This window comes from Phyllopteryx taeniolatus, chromosome 14, assembly GCF_024500385.1.
Source record: "Phyllopteryx taeniolatus isolate TA_2022b chromosome 14, UOR_Ptae_1.2, whole genome shotgun sequence".
In the NCBI taxonomy this organism is placed as follows: Eukaryota; Metazoa; Chordata; class Actinopteri; order Syngnathiformes; family Syngnathidae; genus Phyllopteryx; species Phyllopteryx taeniolatus.
The window spans coordinates 6,566,841-6,580,620 of NC_084515.1; the positions used below are offsets into that span (position 1 = coordinate 6,566,841).

General features: G+C 45.7%; 1 protein-coding gene across 1 annotated transcript in view; it reads right to left on the reverse strand.

Moving 5' to 3' along the window:
• Positions 1–13,780, reverse strand: part of dnah9l (dynein, axonemal, heavy polypeptide 9 like) — a 59,099-nt gene that overhangs the window by 9,905 nt on the left and 35,414 nt on the right. Inside the window, exons 58-72 of the mRNA XM_061797117.1 lie at positions 8,711–8,872; positions 8,349–8,408; positions 8,094–8,267; positions 7,739–7,885; positions 7,392–7,505; positions 6,718–6,861; positions 5,426–5,608; positions 4,225–4,326; positions 3,999–4,133; positions 3,723–3,896; positions 2,664–2,796; positions 2,296–2,398; positions 2,053–2,175; positions 1,194–1,398; positions 943–1,107 (exon numbers count right to left, since the gene is read on the reverse strand). Coding sequence (XP_061653101.1) covers positions 943–1,107; positions 1,194–1,398; positions 2,053–2,175; positions 2,296–2,398; positions 2,664–2,796; positions 3,723–3,896; positions 3,999–4,133; positions 4,225–4,326; positions 5,426–5,608; positions 6,718–6,861; positions 7,392–7,505; positions 7,739–7,885; positions 8,094–8,267; positions 8,349–8,408; positions 8,711–8,872 — 2,124 coding nt within the window. The remainder of the gene's footprint in view (positions 1–942; positions 1,108–1,193; positions 1,399–2,052; positions 2,176–2,295; positions 2,399–2,663; positions 2,797–3,722; positions 3,897–3,998; positions 4,134–4,224; positions 4,327–5,425; positions 5,609–6,717; positions 6,862–7,391; positions 7,506–7,738; positions 7,886–8,093; positions 8,268–8,348; positions 8,409–8,710; positions 8,873–13,780) is intronic.

Here is a 13,780-nt window from a genome sequence, read left to right on the forward strand (position 1 = left end):
GGTCTTTAGTTTTTCCCCACTATTGTTAACATTGTCAGAGGGCATTTGTTTGAGTATTTTTTACGACATGTCCAAACATAGCACAAGGGTATTTTTTTGTCACAAATATACTTCATTAAGGTGGACCCCTGCAATTTCACGGTTTGGCATTCACAAATTCACATATTTACTGATTTTAAACTGATCTACTCTTATTTGCATTTTTTAAATGATTTTTTAACATTTTATAAAAATTATTTTCGTGGCTATTATAAGGGAGTGTCAATTATTCGTAGATTTTCGCTATTCGTGGTACGGCTCGTCCCTATCCCTCTGCGGTGATAAATAGCGAGGTCCACCGTACATGTAAAGAATGCATCCACTGACTTTTAAGTGCATGCCAAAGCAACAGGTGGCACTATAACCTTTAAGGCCAATCAGAAACATTCAGAACATCCATAAAAAAATCGACAATCTTGTGCAACATTAGAATGATGTGGTGTTACTTCTGACAAGCACACAGTAAATAACCAAAATTATCTCACATCACATTATGATGCCCTACAAAGAAAAAATGGAAATTGACAAAAAAGATGAAATGTGATTAGAACAATAATAATAATTTGGTAATTTCTGGATGGATGGGTATTTCAGCATGGTGTCATAGTGGTCAGCACGTCAGCCTCACTGTTTTCAGATTTGAATCTGGGCTCCAGCCATCCTGTGTGGAGTTTGCATGTTCTCCTCATGCGTGTGTGGGTGTTTGCAGGTATTAGGTTTATTGAGTCAAAATTTACCATTTACATGAATGGTTGTTTGTCTGTATGTGCCCTGTGATTGACTAGTGACCCCGCCTCTTGCCCAAAATCAGGGATAGGCTCCAGCTCACCCGTAACCCCAATGACCATAGTACTGCCGTACAGTATACAGTTAATGGATGGACAGATATGTCCCAAAATTTACCTTCATCTCAATCTCAGCAGCAGTCTGCTTGGTGCTCTCAAGCTTCTCCACCAGCAAATTGTCACCCAGAAAGTTGCTCTCTGCTGTAGACAACCTGGTCAGCAGCTCGTCCTCCAGAAGTTTCAACTCAATCTTAAATGTGTTCTGCAGTTGAGTTATTTCGCTCTGTGGGAGATTTTAAAAAACAAACAAAAAAAAAACCTTTCTGAGCTGCACTCTATTAATAAAATACTGTAGTATTGCTATTGTACCTTAAGATGTTCAAGGTCAGGCCTCTCCTGGTTGACAACCTGAGCAAGGAGCTGATCCTCCAGCCCATCCCTGGTCACAGCGAAATTAATAAGAGTGGTCTGAGCCTGAATCTCTGGCTTATAGTGAGGGTTGGCCAGTTTGGTGTGAAGGATGAGTCTGAAGCAAGGATGGAAGAAGCACTCCTTGTCGCCCACCTTGACACAACTGCAATACAAGTTTAGAAGGCTGAACATGGGCTCGGCAAAGCAAGGTTTTTTTTGTGCAATGCCAGGGCAAATCCATACTGATTAACAGAGGCAAAGAAATACTGATTAAAAACAAGATTAAATGAAAAGATGAAATTCAAGATACAATTCCAACATAAAAGCAGGATCAATGGAAAGATAAAACAAAAGAGTGAAATGACAAAACACATGGAAGCAAAATAAATAATATTTTTGATTTGTGAAAAGGCAGCCATGAACAATAAGGCTTTTACGACAGACTTAAAGGCCAACAGTTTGAACAGATCTCAGGTGTTCATTTAGTTTGTTCCTCTGTTGAGGAGCAAAGAAACAGAATGCTGCTTCACTTTCTTTGGTTTTGGTTCTTGAAGCACTCAGTAGGCCTCATAGGGAACTAAAAGGTATTCAATATATTTACAATGATTGTAAGTCCAAGTTTTGTGGAGCATCAGTAAGATTGTAAAATATATTGTTTTACTTCTAGGAAGCCAGTGTAAAGATTTGAAGACCAATGTGATATTTTCCAGTTTTCTGAAACAAGTAAGAATTGGAGCAGGAGCATTCTGGACCAGTTGATTTTCTTAATCTCAAAGAAATGGATAAAGCATAAAGTCACAGTCATGTGAGTTGTTACCTGCCCTTTTTGATTGTGTGTCGACCCAAGAGTGGGTCAAGAACCGGGTCAATTGTCTCTTCAATGTTCTCAATGAGCACAGTGCTTCCAGCCACGACAGCTTGCTCGATCACATCCACGTAACTGAGGCAACATAATGGAAGATTGAGCAATCTTAGTGCAAAAACATTCATTCCAACTGTGTGTTGTAATGTGAAAGCATTGCAGGATTTACTGAGAAGAAACATGATTAACCAAAAGTACCCTTTTTGACTCAGACTGACGACTTTGAGGCTGCTGCCATAGCGACTCTTTACCCACTTGATGCCCTGTAGCTGAGGGTCAATGAGGAGAGGCCAGCGTTCACCTTCAGCAAAACACACGCCACACCCATTATTAGCAACAGTATTGTTTTTGTTTGTTTGTACCGGGTAAAGTGAAAAGTTGGTAAATTGTTATTCAAGATTTTTTTTTGTGTGTGTCTCGCTGCTCTTCCACTGTATACTGCGATAGGCTCAAGCTCAACCATGACCCTGAGGACAAGCGCCATAGAAAATGGATGGAGTAAGCAAAGTAGTAGGGTGCTACAGTTGCACTGGTGACCAAGCAGTGAATATATAGGCACCACTCACAATTAGTGTGGATGGTGGCATTCTGGGTGGACATTTTGTCTCCTGGCAAGCCTTCGTTGTTCCACTGGGCGACCATGGCATCGTCAGTCAGCAGGCACACAGGATCCAAGTCTGTTGTCGTGGGAATGGGTATCTTTTGGAGGAAGAAGCGACACAAATGAATGCTTGGTAGTTGGAAGACTATCTTTATACTGTAAGTAAAGACACCTCAATTAAGGTTAAAAGGAGGAAAAATTATTTTCAGCCACAATATGTAGTAAACTAACACTAATATAAGTCTAAGGAATAATACGAGATCAGTTTAGAGAAAAATGTGGAAAAAAAAAAAAGGTCACTGATGGTGTAGTCGTACACTCGCCTGACTTTGGTGCAGGCAGCGTGGGTTCAGTTCCCACTCAGTGACGGTGTGAATGTGAGTGCGAATGGTTGTCCGTGTCTATATGTGCCCTGCGACTGACTGGTGACCAGTTCAGGGTGTAGCCTGCCTTTCGCCCGAAGTCAGCTGGGATAGGCTCCAGTGCCCCGCGACCCTAACCAGGATAAGCGGTGTTGGAAATGGATGGATGGACGTTTTATAAAAACGACATTTATTCTAAGATCATCTCTATCTTGTGTCTATATATCCATCCATCCATCCATTTTCTGAGCCGCTTCTCCTCACTAGGGTCGCGGGCGTGCTGGAGCCTATCCCAGCTGTCATCGGGCAGGAGGCGGCGTACACCCTGAACTGGTTGCCAGTCAATCACAGGGCACATAGAAACAAACAACCATTCGCACTCACAGTCATGCCTACGGGCAATTTAGAGTCTCCAATTAATGCATGTTTTTGGGAGGAAACCGGAGTGCCCGGAGAAAACCCACGCAGGCACGGGGAGAACATGCAAACTCCACACAGGCGGGGCCGGGGATTGAACCCCAGTCCTCAGAACTGTGAGGCTGACGCTCTCACCAGTTGTCCACCGCGCCGCTATGGAGGTCTAAATAGCCAAAATATTCCATATGGCTACTTTAAGAAGAATGATAATGATGTTTGTGATTAGTGTTTTGAACATTCTTCACCTTCTGGCTGCGGAGAAAAGGCCTCCAGAGGTTGTCCACCAGCTCCCTGCGGTACCTTATGGAGAAGGAGCCGGCGTAAGAGATGAAGGCTGCGGTTAGGAGGACATCTCCACAAAGAGTGGCCTCCTGTTGATGGTACTGAGCCACTGATTGGGCCCAACGCACATTTTCACCCTGAGAGAAAATGCACAGCACACAATAGAATACACAGCAAGGCACAGTGGCTATTTTAACATTTTAACATAATCAAACTCATAAATTATCATTGGATGCCACCTGCAGCCCTTTGACTAGCCGATTGGCTAGTTTAATAGTCTTGTTTGTTCGGTTAACTTCTTCCTGAAAACGCAGTTTCTCTGACGTGGCTTTCTCGTAATTGCTGGTCAGAGATTCCAGGCTGCTGTCTAAATCCTGAAAACAATTTATGAAATAGAGATGGCAATGAAAGGTTTTTCAAGCTCATCCATGCATTACATTATTCAAATGTTCTGTGAGGACTCACAGCTAGTTTCTTCCTAATGACCTGGAGCTTATCCGCGGCCTCGACAAGGTCAGTGTTGGCTTGTGACAGGCACATCCTCTTCATCGCCACCTCACAGAATACCTGTGGATTGAATACTCTTAATTGCTTCGTGGCATGTAAATAAAACATCTGTTTCATTGAATAACGATTTGAGATGTACTCACAAAAATCTACCCATGGCAGCACAAGGATTGGGAAGGGGAAAACATTTACACACAAAAACTCCACAGTGCAGGATGCAATGTTTTTTTTGTAAGAAAAATAGCTCTTGTTATTAATTTGCTTTATAAAGACATACATTAATGATATCATTAAGTAGAATGTATTAAAAAAAGCCAAATTTGTTGCTTAAATTCACACGCTCTCTAAACTCCGGAACGTTTGGAAACTCAGAGCGTTGTTGGAGTGTGCCATTCGTTTATTCAGAGCGCCACACTCCGGGAGTGCCGGAGCACACTCCCGCCCCTCTGACTGAGGAGACAGAGTGGCCGAAGCGTCAGGCAGGACGAGATGTTTACATGCAGAAATGACAACATTCAATATGGCAGATGCACTGACGTATCCCTGCCAATGGCCAACACGCTCATTCGTAAATTCATAGAAAATGGAATGCCCTCTGCCTCCTTGAACACTGCACTCTCAGAGCGCATTGAGAGCATCAGATTAAATTTCTGAACGTACCCTTTGGGTGAGAGGCAGGATACACCGCGAACAGGTCATCAGCCAATCGCAGCTCACGCATAGACAAACAACCATTCACACTCACATTCACAGATATGGACAATTTAGAGTCTTCAATTAACCTACCATCCATTTTTGTGGAATGTTGGAGAAAATCGGAGTCCCTGGAAAAAACCCACGCAGACACAGGGAGAACATTTAAATTCGATACAGGAAAGCCGCAGCCTGGATTTAAACCAACGACCTCTGAACTGTGATGTGCATGTGTTAAACAGTATAATACAGATATACCCCCACACTCGGCAGTCGACGATTACTTTTCATGAAAAAAAAAAACTGAATTTTGGCCCACCCTGTTTAAAAAGTCCAAGCATAGAGTAGAGACCAAACGATTCTGGCCGAAACCCTTCCGGAGTATTTAAATGACTACAAAGTGTCTCCGATGGCCTATTGTTCATGAAGTGTAATTGGGGCTCAGTTCTGATGACATTAAACCTACATCATGGAAGCGGATCATATTGATCACCCAAGCACAGAGCCCAGCAGCAGCAGAAGATTTGTGATGCACGAACTCAGGGTTGAACTCGGGGTCACTAAGGTAGTCGTCCCTCACAACCTTCACCGTGGCCTCTGGGATGTCCTCCTTGTCAAAGTTCACCAGAGCCTGCAGGAAATCATCCACCTTGACAAACAAGGAACAGCACAAGGACACTTGAATAATTTCAATCCTTGTGTGGATTACATCTAATTAAATTTGAAATGTAAAAGATAGTTTTATAGTGGACTTTCTTCAACTCATGAAATACACTGTGGTGTATTTAATACAGTGATTCACTTGTGAAATTAATGTAAATACATAGACATGTCTCAAAATGGTTTTGGACGACTGTAACTTCCTTTTTATGTGTCTGTCTGGCTGACAAATTTTTTAATTGACCTATAGCAGTGGAGTTCAAAGTGCTAAAATTCATAGCGCCACTAAAATAATAAAACTTTAACTAAAATAAAAAGCTCATTTGAATTCTTTTTTTAAGAGTGAGCCTAATACTACAATAGTGTTGCTTTTGATACTACTGTCTCAATTTGGGATGTGAATTGATAAGCATTTAGCTGTTCCGATTCCATTATCGATACTACTTATTAGTCCGATTTCTTATCGATTCTCTTATCAGAATCAGAATCAGAATCAGAATCATCTTTATTTGCCAAGTATGTCCAAAACACACAAGGAATTTGTCTCCGGTATCAATTCTCATTGTGTGAGGGAATGTAATGCTGCAAATGATATATGATGTCATCATATTTATAAAAATATTATTATTGATTGATTTTGATTGTAGGATAGTACAAAAGACGTTTACATTGGAAATTAAAGCTTTGGAAGAGTTGGAAGTAGCAAGTATAATCTTTTCGCATGAAATATAGCCAAACTTTAGAGTGCTTCTGTCTTGACGCCTTGTTATAAATGTTCAGAATCACAAAACACTTCTTGCGTGTTACGAAATCACTCATTCGAGACGTCAGAGGAATCGATATATGGACTCGTCGTCTCTTTCTGCTCTCATAACAGGAATTAAAAATAGATAAAGTTAGCATCACAAGTTGAAAAATCGCTGCACCTCAAATGAATTCCTCTTGTGACCCCCGTAGGAGGCATGCCCCACACTTACTGGTCTACAGTATCGGGCACAATACTGTGCCTCATACAGTATATTCTGCCTAGCAACAAATGGCCAGAATCTAATTTATTTCAGAGGGTCTCCTATGTGGGTGTCTGTTAAAAAGGATCACCTTGCTCATGACCACCTTGGAAGCCTTCCAGCTCCGATCTTTGGGGATCTTGCCCTGAGGAGCGAGCAGCACTACAACCGCTGCTGTGACGTTGGTGACGATCGCCGGAGGGTTTGGGAACGTCCTCAGCTCGGTTAGATTCAACTGAAACGCGTACACAAATGCAACGCTTTGTACATGTTGTCGCAAAAAAATAACTCACATAAATTTAGTTTAAGGTGCAAATAAACCTAAATAATGTCAAAATACGATTAACTTGTAAATACAATTTAGAAGACAGTTTTACAGTGAACCACCAATGCGACCATTGCTCGTATCAGATAATTTAGAAGCAGAAATGTTCAAGGCATTCGTAAGCAACCTTCTGGAAGACCTTGGCCATCCATCAGCCCCACAAAAAACAATTGGTGGAAATGCTCCAACAATCCTCAAAAAACTCTATGCGGCAATTGGGTCGTGAGATAGGAATCTCAAAATCGAACATTCATTGCTTGTTGAAGAGAGAGCCCACGCTAACCATTTCTCTTAAGATACAGTATTAAATTACCTCAAATGTATTAATCTATGTCAATAAACCCAAATCCCAAAATTTAATATGAGTAATGGTCAGTGAAACAGTATTGTTTTGTGGGAAATCCTGTATGTTTACACAAAGGGCATCAAGGAGATTTTACCCTGTTGAGTGTATTGAGGGCTGCATTGGCGGCCTGGAGTGCAGGTTCAGCTTTGGCCAGGTCATTTTCTGTCTCTCGCTGCTGTTTGCCCACCTCTGCTTGAATTGCTTCCACCTAAAAAGACACATTGGATTTTTCCAGCCTTAAAAAAAAAAAAATAAATCCATTTTCTATAGCGCTTATCCTCATTAGGGTCATGAGTGAGCCGAAGCTTATCCCAGCTGAAAAACACTGAACCTCAGAACTGTGAGGCAGACGTGCTACCCACTGTTTAAAAATGCCTAAAATAATACAGGAAATGGGTAGCAGTTATTAGGACGGGAAACAAATATCACACACCTCTTTACCTTTTGCTCCTCAGCATCAGCCACAGCTCTCTCTTGGTTGAGATTGTCTGTCTGTTGCCCTATTTTAGAGATGAGAGCCTCAATGTCCGTGTTCCGCTGACGTAGCTCCACTTTTTGCGCCGCTAGCTTGGCTTTAAGATCTTCCACCTGGAAGAGAAATAAAACAATGACTAATGAAAGGGATTAAATAGAGGTGGGAATAAGTCACACAAGTCTCAAGTCTAAAGCAAAGCAAGTCCTTAAAATTTGCAAAGTCTGACTCAAGTCAGGTCATTTGATTCGAGTTCCCCACCTCTGGTAATAGATGACAATTCTTATCTCACAAACACAATATCTCAGAAACACAATTGCTGACCTGGGAGGCGGTGCTCTGCAGCTTCTGGAGGCCGTTCTCTAATCTTTCCATCTTCTGACTGAGCTCAGTTCGTTTCTTCCCCAACAGGTTGCCGTAAAGCTTTATGAACTCCAGGAAACTCTTTGGCGTGGTGTAGTTGAAGTGCTTCTCACTCTGCTGGTACTTGACACTCAGCTGTGATGCGGCGAGACAAGAGGAGATGACAAAAGTGGTGTCAGGAGTGAAACTCTCCCATGGTGCTTTGCAATAACTTACCTCATTGACACTGGTGTGGGCATGGGAGATAAACTCACTGATGGACGTCCTCACATTTGGCTGCAGAGGTTAAATGTTATATTACATTTACCCGTAGGCTAATTACAATTAAGTTAATAGTGACACTCACATTACACCTTTGTCATTCATTGCTAAGACTGGTTAATATTTTATTACCACTTGTATGACAGTTAAAATGGTACTTAAAGCATTTCCTGTACAGTCAATAAACATTACATTAAGGCAAACATTTTTTAATTTTTTTATTGTGTTCGACCTGTGAGGTTCCACTGTAGCTTTTACGATTCTAAATATGTTGTTAAAATTATCACATCAAAAGGGGATGTTGACAACATAAAGACCTCCAGTCCAGGTATCTTCTGAATGAAAGTGGTGCTGACAGACTGCAAGGCGCGCTGAGGCCAAGGGTGGAACCAATCGATGGCCGTGCAGTTCACCAGAGCTGGAAACCTCCGTGCCCGTGTCCGCAGTGTGAACCCCACAGGGGAAAAACACAACACCACCTGGATGATGGAGGTGTAACAGAAAACGAAGCACAGTAATCGAAAACAATGCTAAAGATCGGATGTGATCTGTTAATACAGTGTTCCCCCACAAATACTGAAAATCCGCGGGTAATTGACGACCCAACAAAAGCTTTATAATTGCCTTAAAGGACCTCTGGGGTGTAGATGGTCCATAGTTCACTAACAAGTTGTCTTTATGTATTTTTTGGGCTTAAGAAAATGAAAAAAAGCAATTCCAATAAAATTAATCCATTTTGGATCAACTGGTAAAAGGGTAATTTACTTTGGACCCCCCCTCCCATTTCATCGCCAAAATTAACACGCCCCCATGTCTTGGTGTAACTTCAGAGGCAGCAGTGGAGGCCAAATTCACTGCATTGCTGGTGTTGTAAAAGGAGCGTACTATATTATAAAGTGGCAGTATTGAGTCATATTTTATATACTGTATTGTCGCTGTAGGGCGGAATCCTCCCATCTGGAAAATGACAACTTTTCAGGAAATTAAAAAACAAAAACATCATCTAGCTTCACTTTCCAAGCACCACTTTGTTCAAGTTGGTATAATACCTTATATTGCTATCGTATACCGTTGCACTCTCCCATGAACACAACAGCACCCCAAAATTATGTTAAATCGCTAATTTAATATGCAGAAAAATCGTTAAATTATGAGGGTGTCATCAATTAAAACACAGCGCCCCCTCCTTGGGCCGTCACCTTATCGTGGTGGAGGGGTTTGTGTGTCCCAATGATCCTAGGAGCTAAGTTGTCTGGGGCTTTATGCCCCTGGCAGGGTCACCAATGGCAAACAGGTCCTAGGTGAGGGACCAGACAAAGCACGGCTCAAAGACCCCGTATGAAGAAAATAAATTATGGACCTAGGTTTCCCTTGCCCGGACGCGGGTCACCGGGGCCCCCCTCTGGAGCCAGGCCTGGAGTTGGGGCTCGAAGGAGAGTGCCTGGTGGCCGGGCCTGCACCCATGGGGACCGGCCGGGCACAGCCCGAAAGGGTAACGTGGGCCCCCCTTCCCATGGGCTCACCACCTGTGGGAGGGGCCATAGGGGTCGGGTGCAATGCGAGCTGGGCGGTGGCCGAAGGCGGGGACCTTGGCAATCCGATCCCCGGCTACAGAAGCTGACTCTAGGGACGTTGAATGTCACCTCTCTGGCAGGGAAGGAGCCCGAGCTGGTGTGTGAGGGCGAGAAGTTCCGACTAGATATAGTCGGACTCGCCTCCACGCACAGCTTGGGCTCTGGTACCAGTCCTCTCGAGAGGGGTTGGACTCTCTTCCACTCTGGAGTTGCCCACGGTGAGAGGCGCCGAGCAGGTGTGGGTGTACTTATTGCTCCCCAGCTCGGCGCCTGTACGTTGGGGTTCACCCCGGTGGACGAAAGGGTAGCCTCCCTCTGCCTTCGGGTGGGGGGATGGGTCCTGACTGTTGTTTGTGCCTATGCACCAAACAGCAGTTCAGAGTACCCACCCTTTTTGGAGTCCTTGGAGGTGTCATGAACATGGTTAGGGCGAAGGCGAGGAACGCAAGGCAAGAACATGGTGGACCCAATTGCAGGGAAGCAGGGAGGCAAGGCAGGAGTGCGGGAATCTCAAAATAATAATATTTAATTCCAAAAACAAATGAAAACAAAAATCAGGAAAAAGTCTAAATGCTAAATTAACAAAGTCCAAAATCTAAACACAAAGTAACAAAGAAACACTTGAGTGAACCCAAAACAAGAAACAAGACATGACTGGTGAAATACCTGAACGACAATGACATGGCAAGACATGTGACAACGACAATGAACCGACGAGAACTGAAAGAAACCAGGGAACTAAATACAAACAAATTGACGAGACAACGAGGAACACCTGGACAAGACGAGTGGCTAGAGAGAGCTGATTGGTCGACACAAAGTAGACGAGAACAGGTGGACACAACAACCTAATGAGCACACGACAAACATGGAACACAGGAAAACATGGAACAAAACTAAACACAACCCAAACCAAAACACAGACCATGACAGTACCCCCCCCTCTAAAGGAACGGATCCCAGACGTTCCCCAAACAACAACCAAAAAGTCATCAACCCAGGGTGGGCGGAAGGGGGCCTGGAGGAGGGTACAGAGTCCACCCCTCAGGTCAGTCTGGTGGCCATCCAGGCCACCCGAGGTGAGGTGCTTGGCTGAGCGGTTCAGGAGGTCGTCCAGGACGCCAAGCACCAGGGTCTTTACAGGGCCATTCAGGCGGACGGCCACGGTGCCGAACCCAATGGTAATGCAGGGGCCAGGCAGTAGGGTTGGGTGGCGGCCGCTGGACGAGCGCCGCCGGAGCAAGGACGGGTGGCGGCCGCTGGATGAGCGCCGCCGGAGCAAGGACGGGTGGCGGCTGCTGGACGAGCGCCGCCGGAGCAAGGATGGGTGGCGGCCGCTGGACGAGCGCCGTTGGAGCAGGGTCAGGTGGCGGCTGCTGGACGAACGCCGCCGGAACATGGTCGGGTGGCGGCCGCTGGACGAGCGCCGCCGGAGCAAGGACGGGTGGCGGCCGCTGGACGAGCGCCGCCGGAGCAAGGATGGGTGGCGGCCGCTGAACGACCGCCGCCGGTGCGGGAGCCTGGCGCAGCTGCCGAGGAGCCGGAACGGGAGCCTGGCGCAGCTGCCGATTAGCCGGAACGGGAGCTGCAGTCGCTTCCTCAGCCTGCCGCCATTGAGGTGTGGGAGTAGAGAGTACGGGAGTGGAAGAGTGCACAAGGTCTCGGGAAGGTGAACTAGGAAAAATGGCTGGTACTGAACATGGCTTGGGGGCAGGTTTGACTGGACGTGACTTAATTGGAGCCGTGGAACAACGTGTGGGAACAGGTGAAAAATCAAGTGATTTGTGAACAGGGGGGAAAAAACGAGGCAAAATTTGACCTTTACTTGGGCGCCTCCGTTGGCCACCACGCGGCGGTCCCGGGTAGATGGCCAAACGGGTGCCCAAGAAAAGGTCCGAGGGAAAGGATTTGGACTCACTGGGGTTGGAAACGGGGAGACGTGACAAAAACGGACGAGGACAGGATAAACTTGGGAAGGAACCAGAAAAATCTAAATCTGTGTCAGAGTCAGAATCAGACAGGAGGTTAACTAAATCAGGGCCATCTTCACAATCAGAAAAATCAGAATCTAAAGAAACATGTGGATGTAAAATAGTAGGGCATGGTGAATAACTAGGACAAGTGGGGGGACCCGATGAAAAGGACAGAAAAGACTGAACGATAGGGCTTACTGGAGGAGGGTAGGTATGGATGGCAGGCTGAGGATGGTGGGAGGCAGTTTGGTGGCGTCCAGGGTGACGCCATGTTCTTCCCGCTGGGTCCTGTTCTGTTCGGTTCATTCTGTCATGGTCTGTGTTTTGGTTTGGGTTGTGTTTAGTTTTGTTCCATGTTTTCCTGTGTTCCATGTTTGTCGTGTGCTCATTAGGTTGTTGTGTCCACCTGTTCTCGTCTACTTTGTGTCGACCAATCAGCTCTCTCTAGCCACTCGTCTTGTCCAGGTGTTCCTCGTTGTCTCGTCAATTTGTTTGTATTTAGTTCCCTGGTTTCTTTCAGTTCTCGTCGGTTCATTGTCGTTGTCACATGTCTTGCCATGTCATTGTCGTTCAGGTATTTCACCAGTCATGTCTTGTTTCTTGTTTTGGGTTCACTCAAGTGTTTCTTTGTTACTTTGTGTTTAGATTTTGGACTTTGTTAATTTAGCATTTAGACTTTTTCCTGATTTTTGTTTTCATTTGTTTTTGGAATTAAATATTATTATTTTGAGATTCCCGCACTCCTGCCTTGCCTCCCTGCTTCCCTGCAATTGGGTCCACCATGTTCTTGCCTTGCGTTCCTCGCCTTCGCCCTAACCATGTTCATGACAGGAGGGGGTGCTGGAGAGCGCTCCCGCTGGGGACTCCATCGTTCTGCTGGGGGACTTCAATGCTCACGTGGGCAATGACAGTGAGACCTGGAAGGGCGTGATTGGGAGGAACGGCCCCCCCAATCAGAACCCGAGCGGTGTTCTGTTATTGGACTTCTGTGCTCGTCACGGATTGTCCATAACGAACACCATGTTCAAGCATAAGGGTGTCCACATGTGCACTTGGCACCAGGATACCCTAGGTCGCAGTTCGATGATCGACTTTGTGGACCAGCTCTACACCCTTGGCAGGGTCCTCGAGGGTGCATGGGAGTTCGCCCAACCAGTCTACATGTGTTTTGTGGACTTGGAGAAGGCGTTCGACCGTGTCCCTCGGGTGGTCCTGTGGGGGGTGCTTCGGGAGTATGGGGTACCGAACCCCCTGATACGGGCTGTCCGGTGCATGTACGACCGGAGTCAGAGTTTGGTCCGCATATCCGGCAGTAAGTCGGACTCGTTCCCGGTGAGTGTTGGACTCCGCCAAGGCTGCCCTTTGTCACCGATTCTGTTCATAACTTTCATGGACAGAATTTCTAGGCGCAGCCGAGGCGTAGAGGGGGGCCGGTTTGGTGGCCTCAGTATTGCATCTCTGCTTTTTGCAGATGATGTGGTTCTGTTGGCTTCATCAAGCCGTGACCTCCAACTCTCATTGGAGCAGTTCGCAGCCGAGTGTGAAGCGGCTGGGATGAGAATCAGCACCTCCAAATCTGAGACCATGGTCCTCAGTCGGAAAAGGGTGGCGTGCCCTCTCCAGGTCAGGGATGAGATCCTGCCCCAAGTGGAGGAGTTCAAGTATCTTGGGGTCTTGTTCACGAGAGAGGGAAGAATGGAACGGGAGATCGACAGGCGGATCGGTGCAGCGTCTGCAGTGATGCAGACTTTGTATCGATCCGTATTGGTAAAGAAGGAGCTAAGCCGAAAGGCGAAGCTCTCGATTTACCGGTCGATCTACGTTCCTACCCTCACCTATG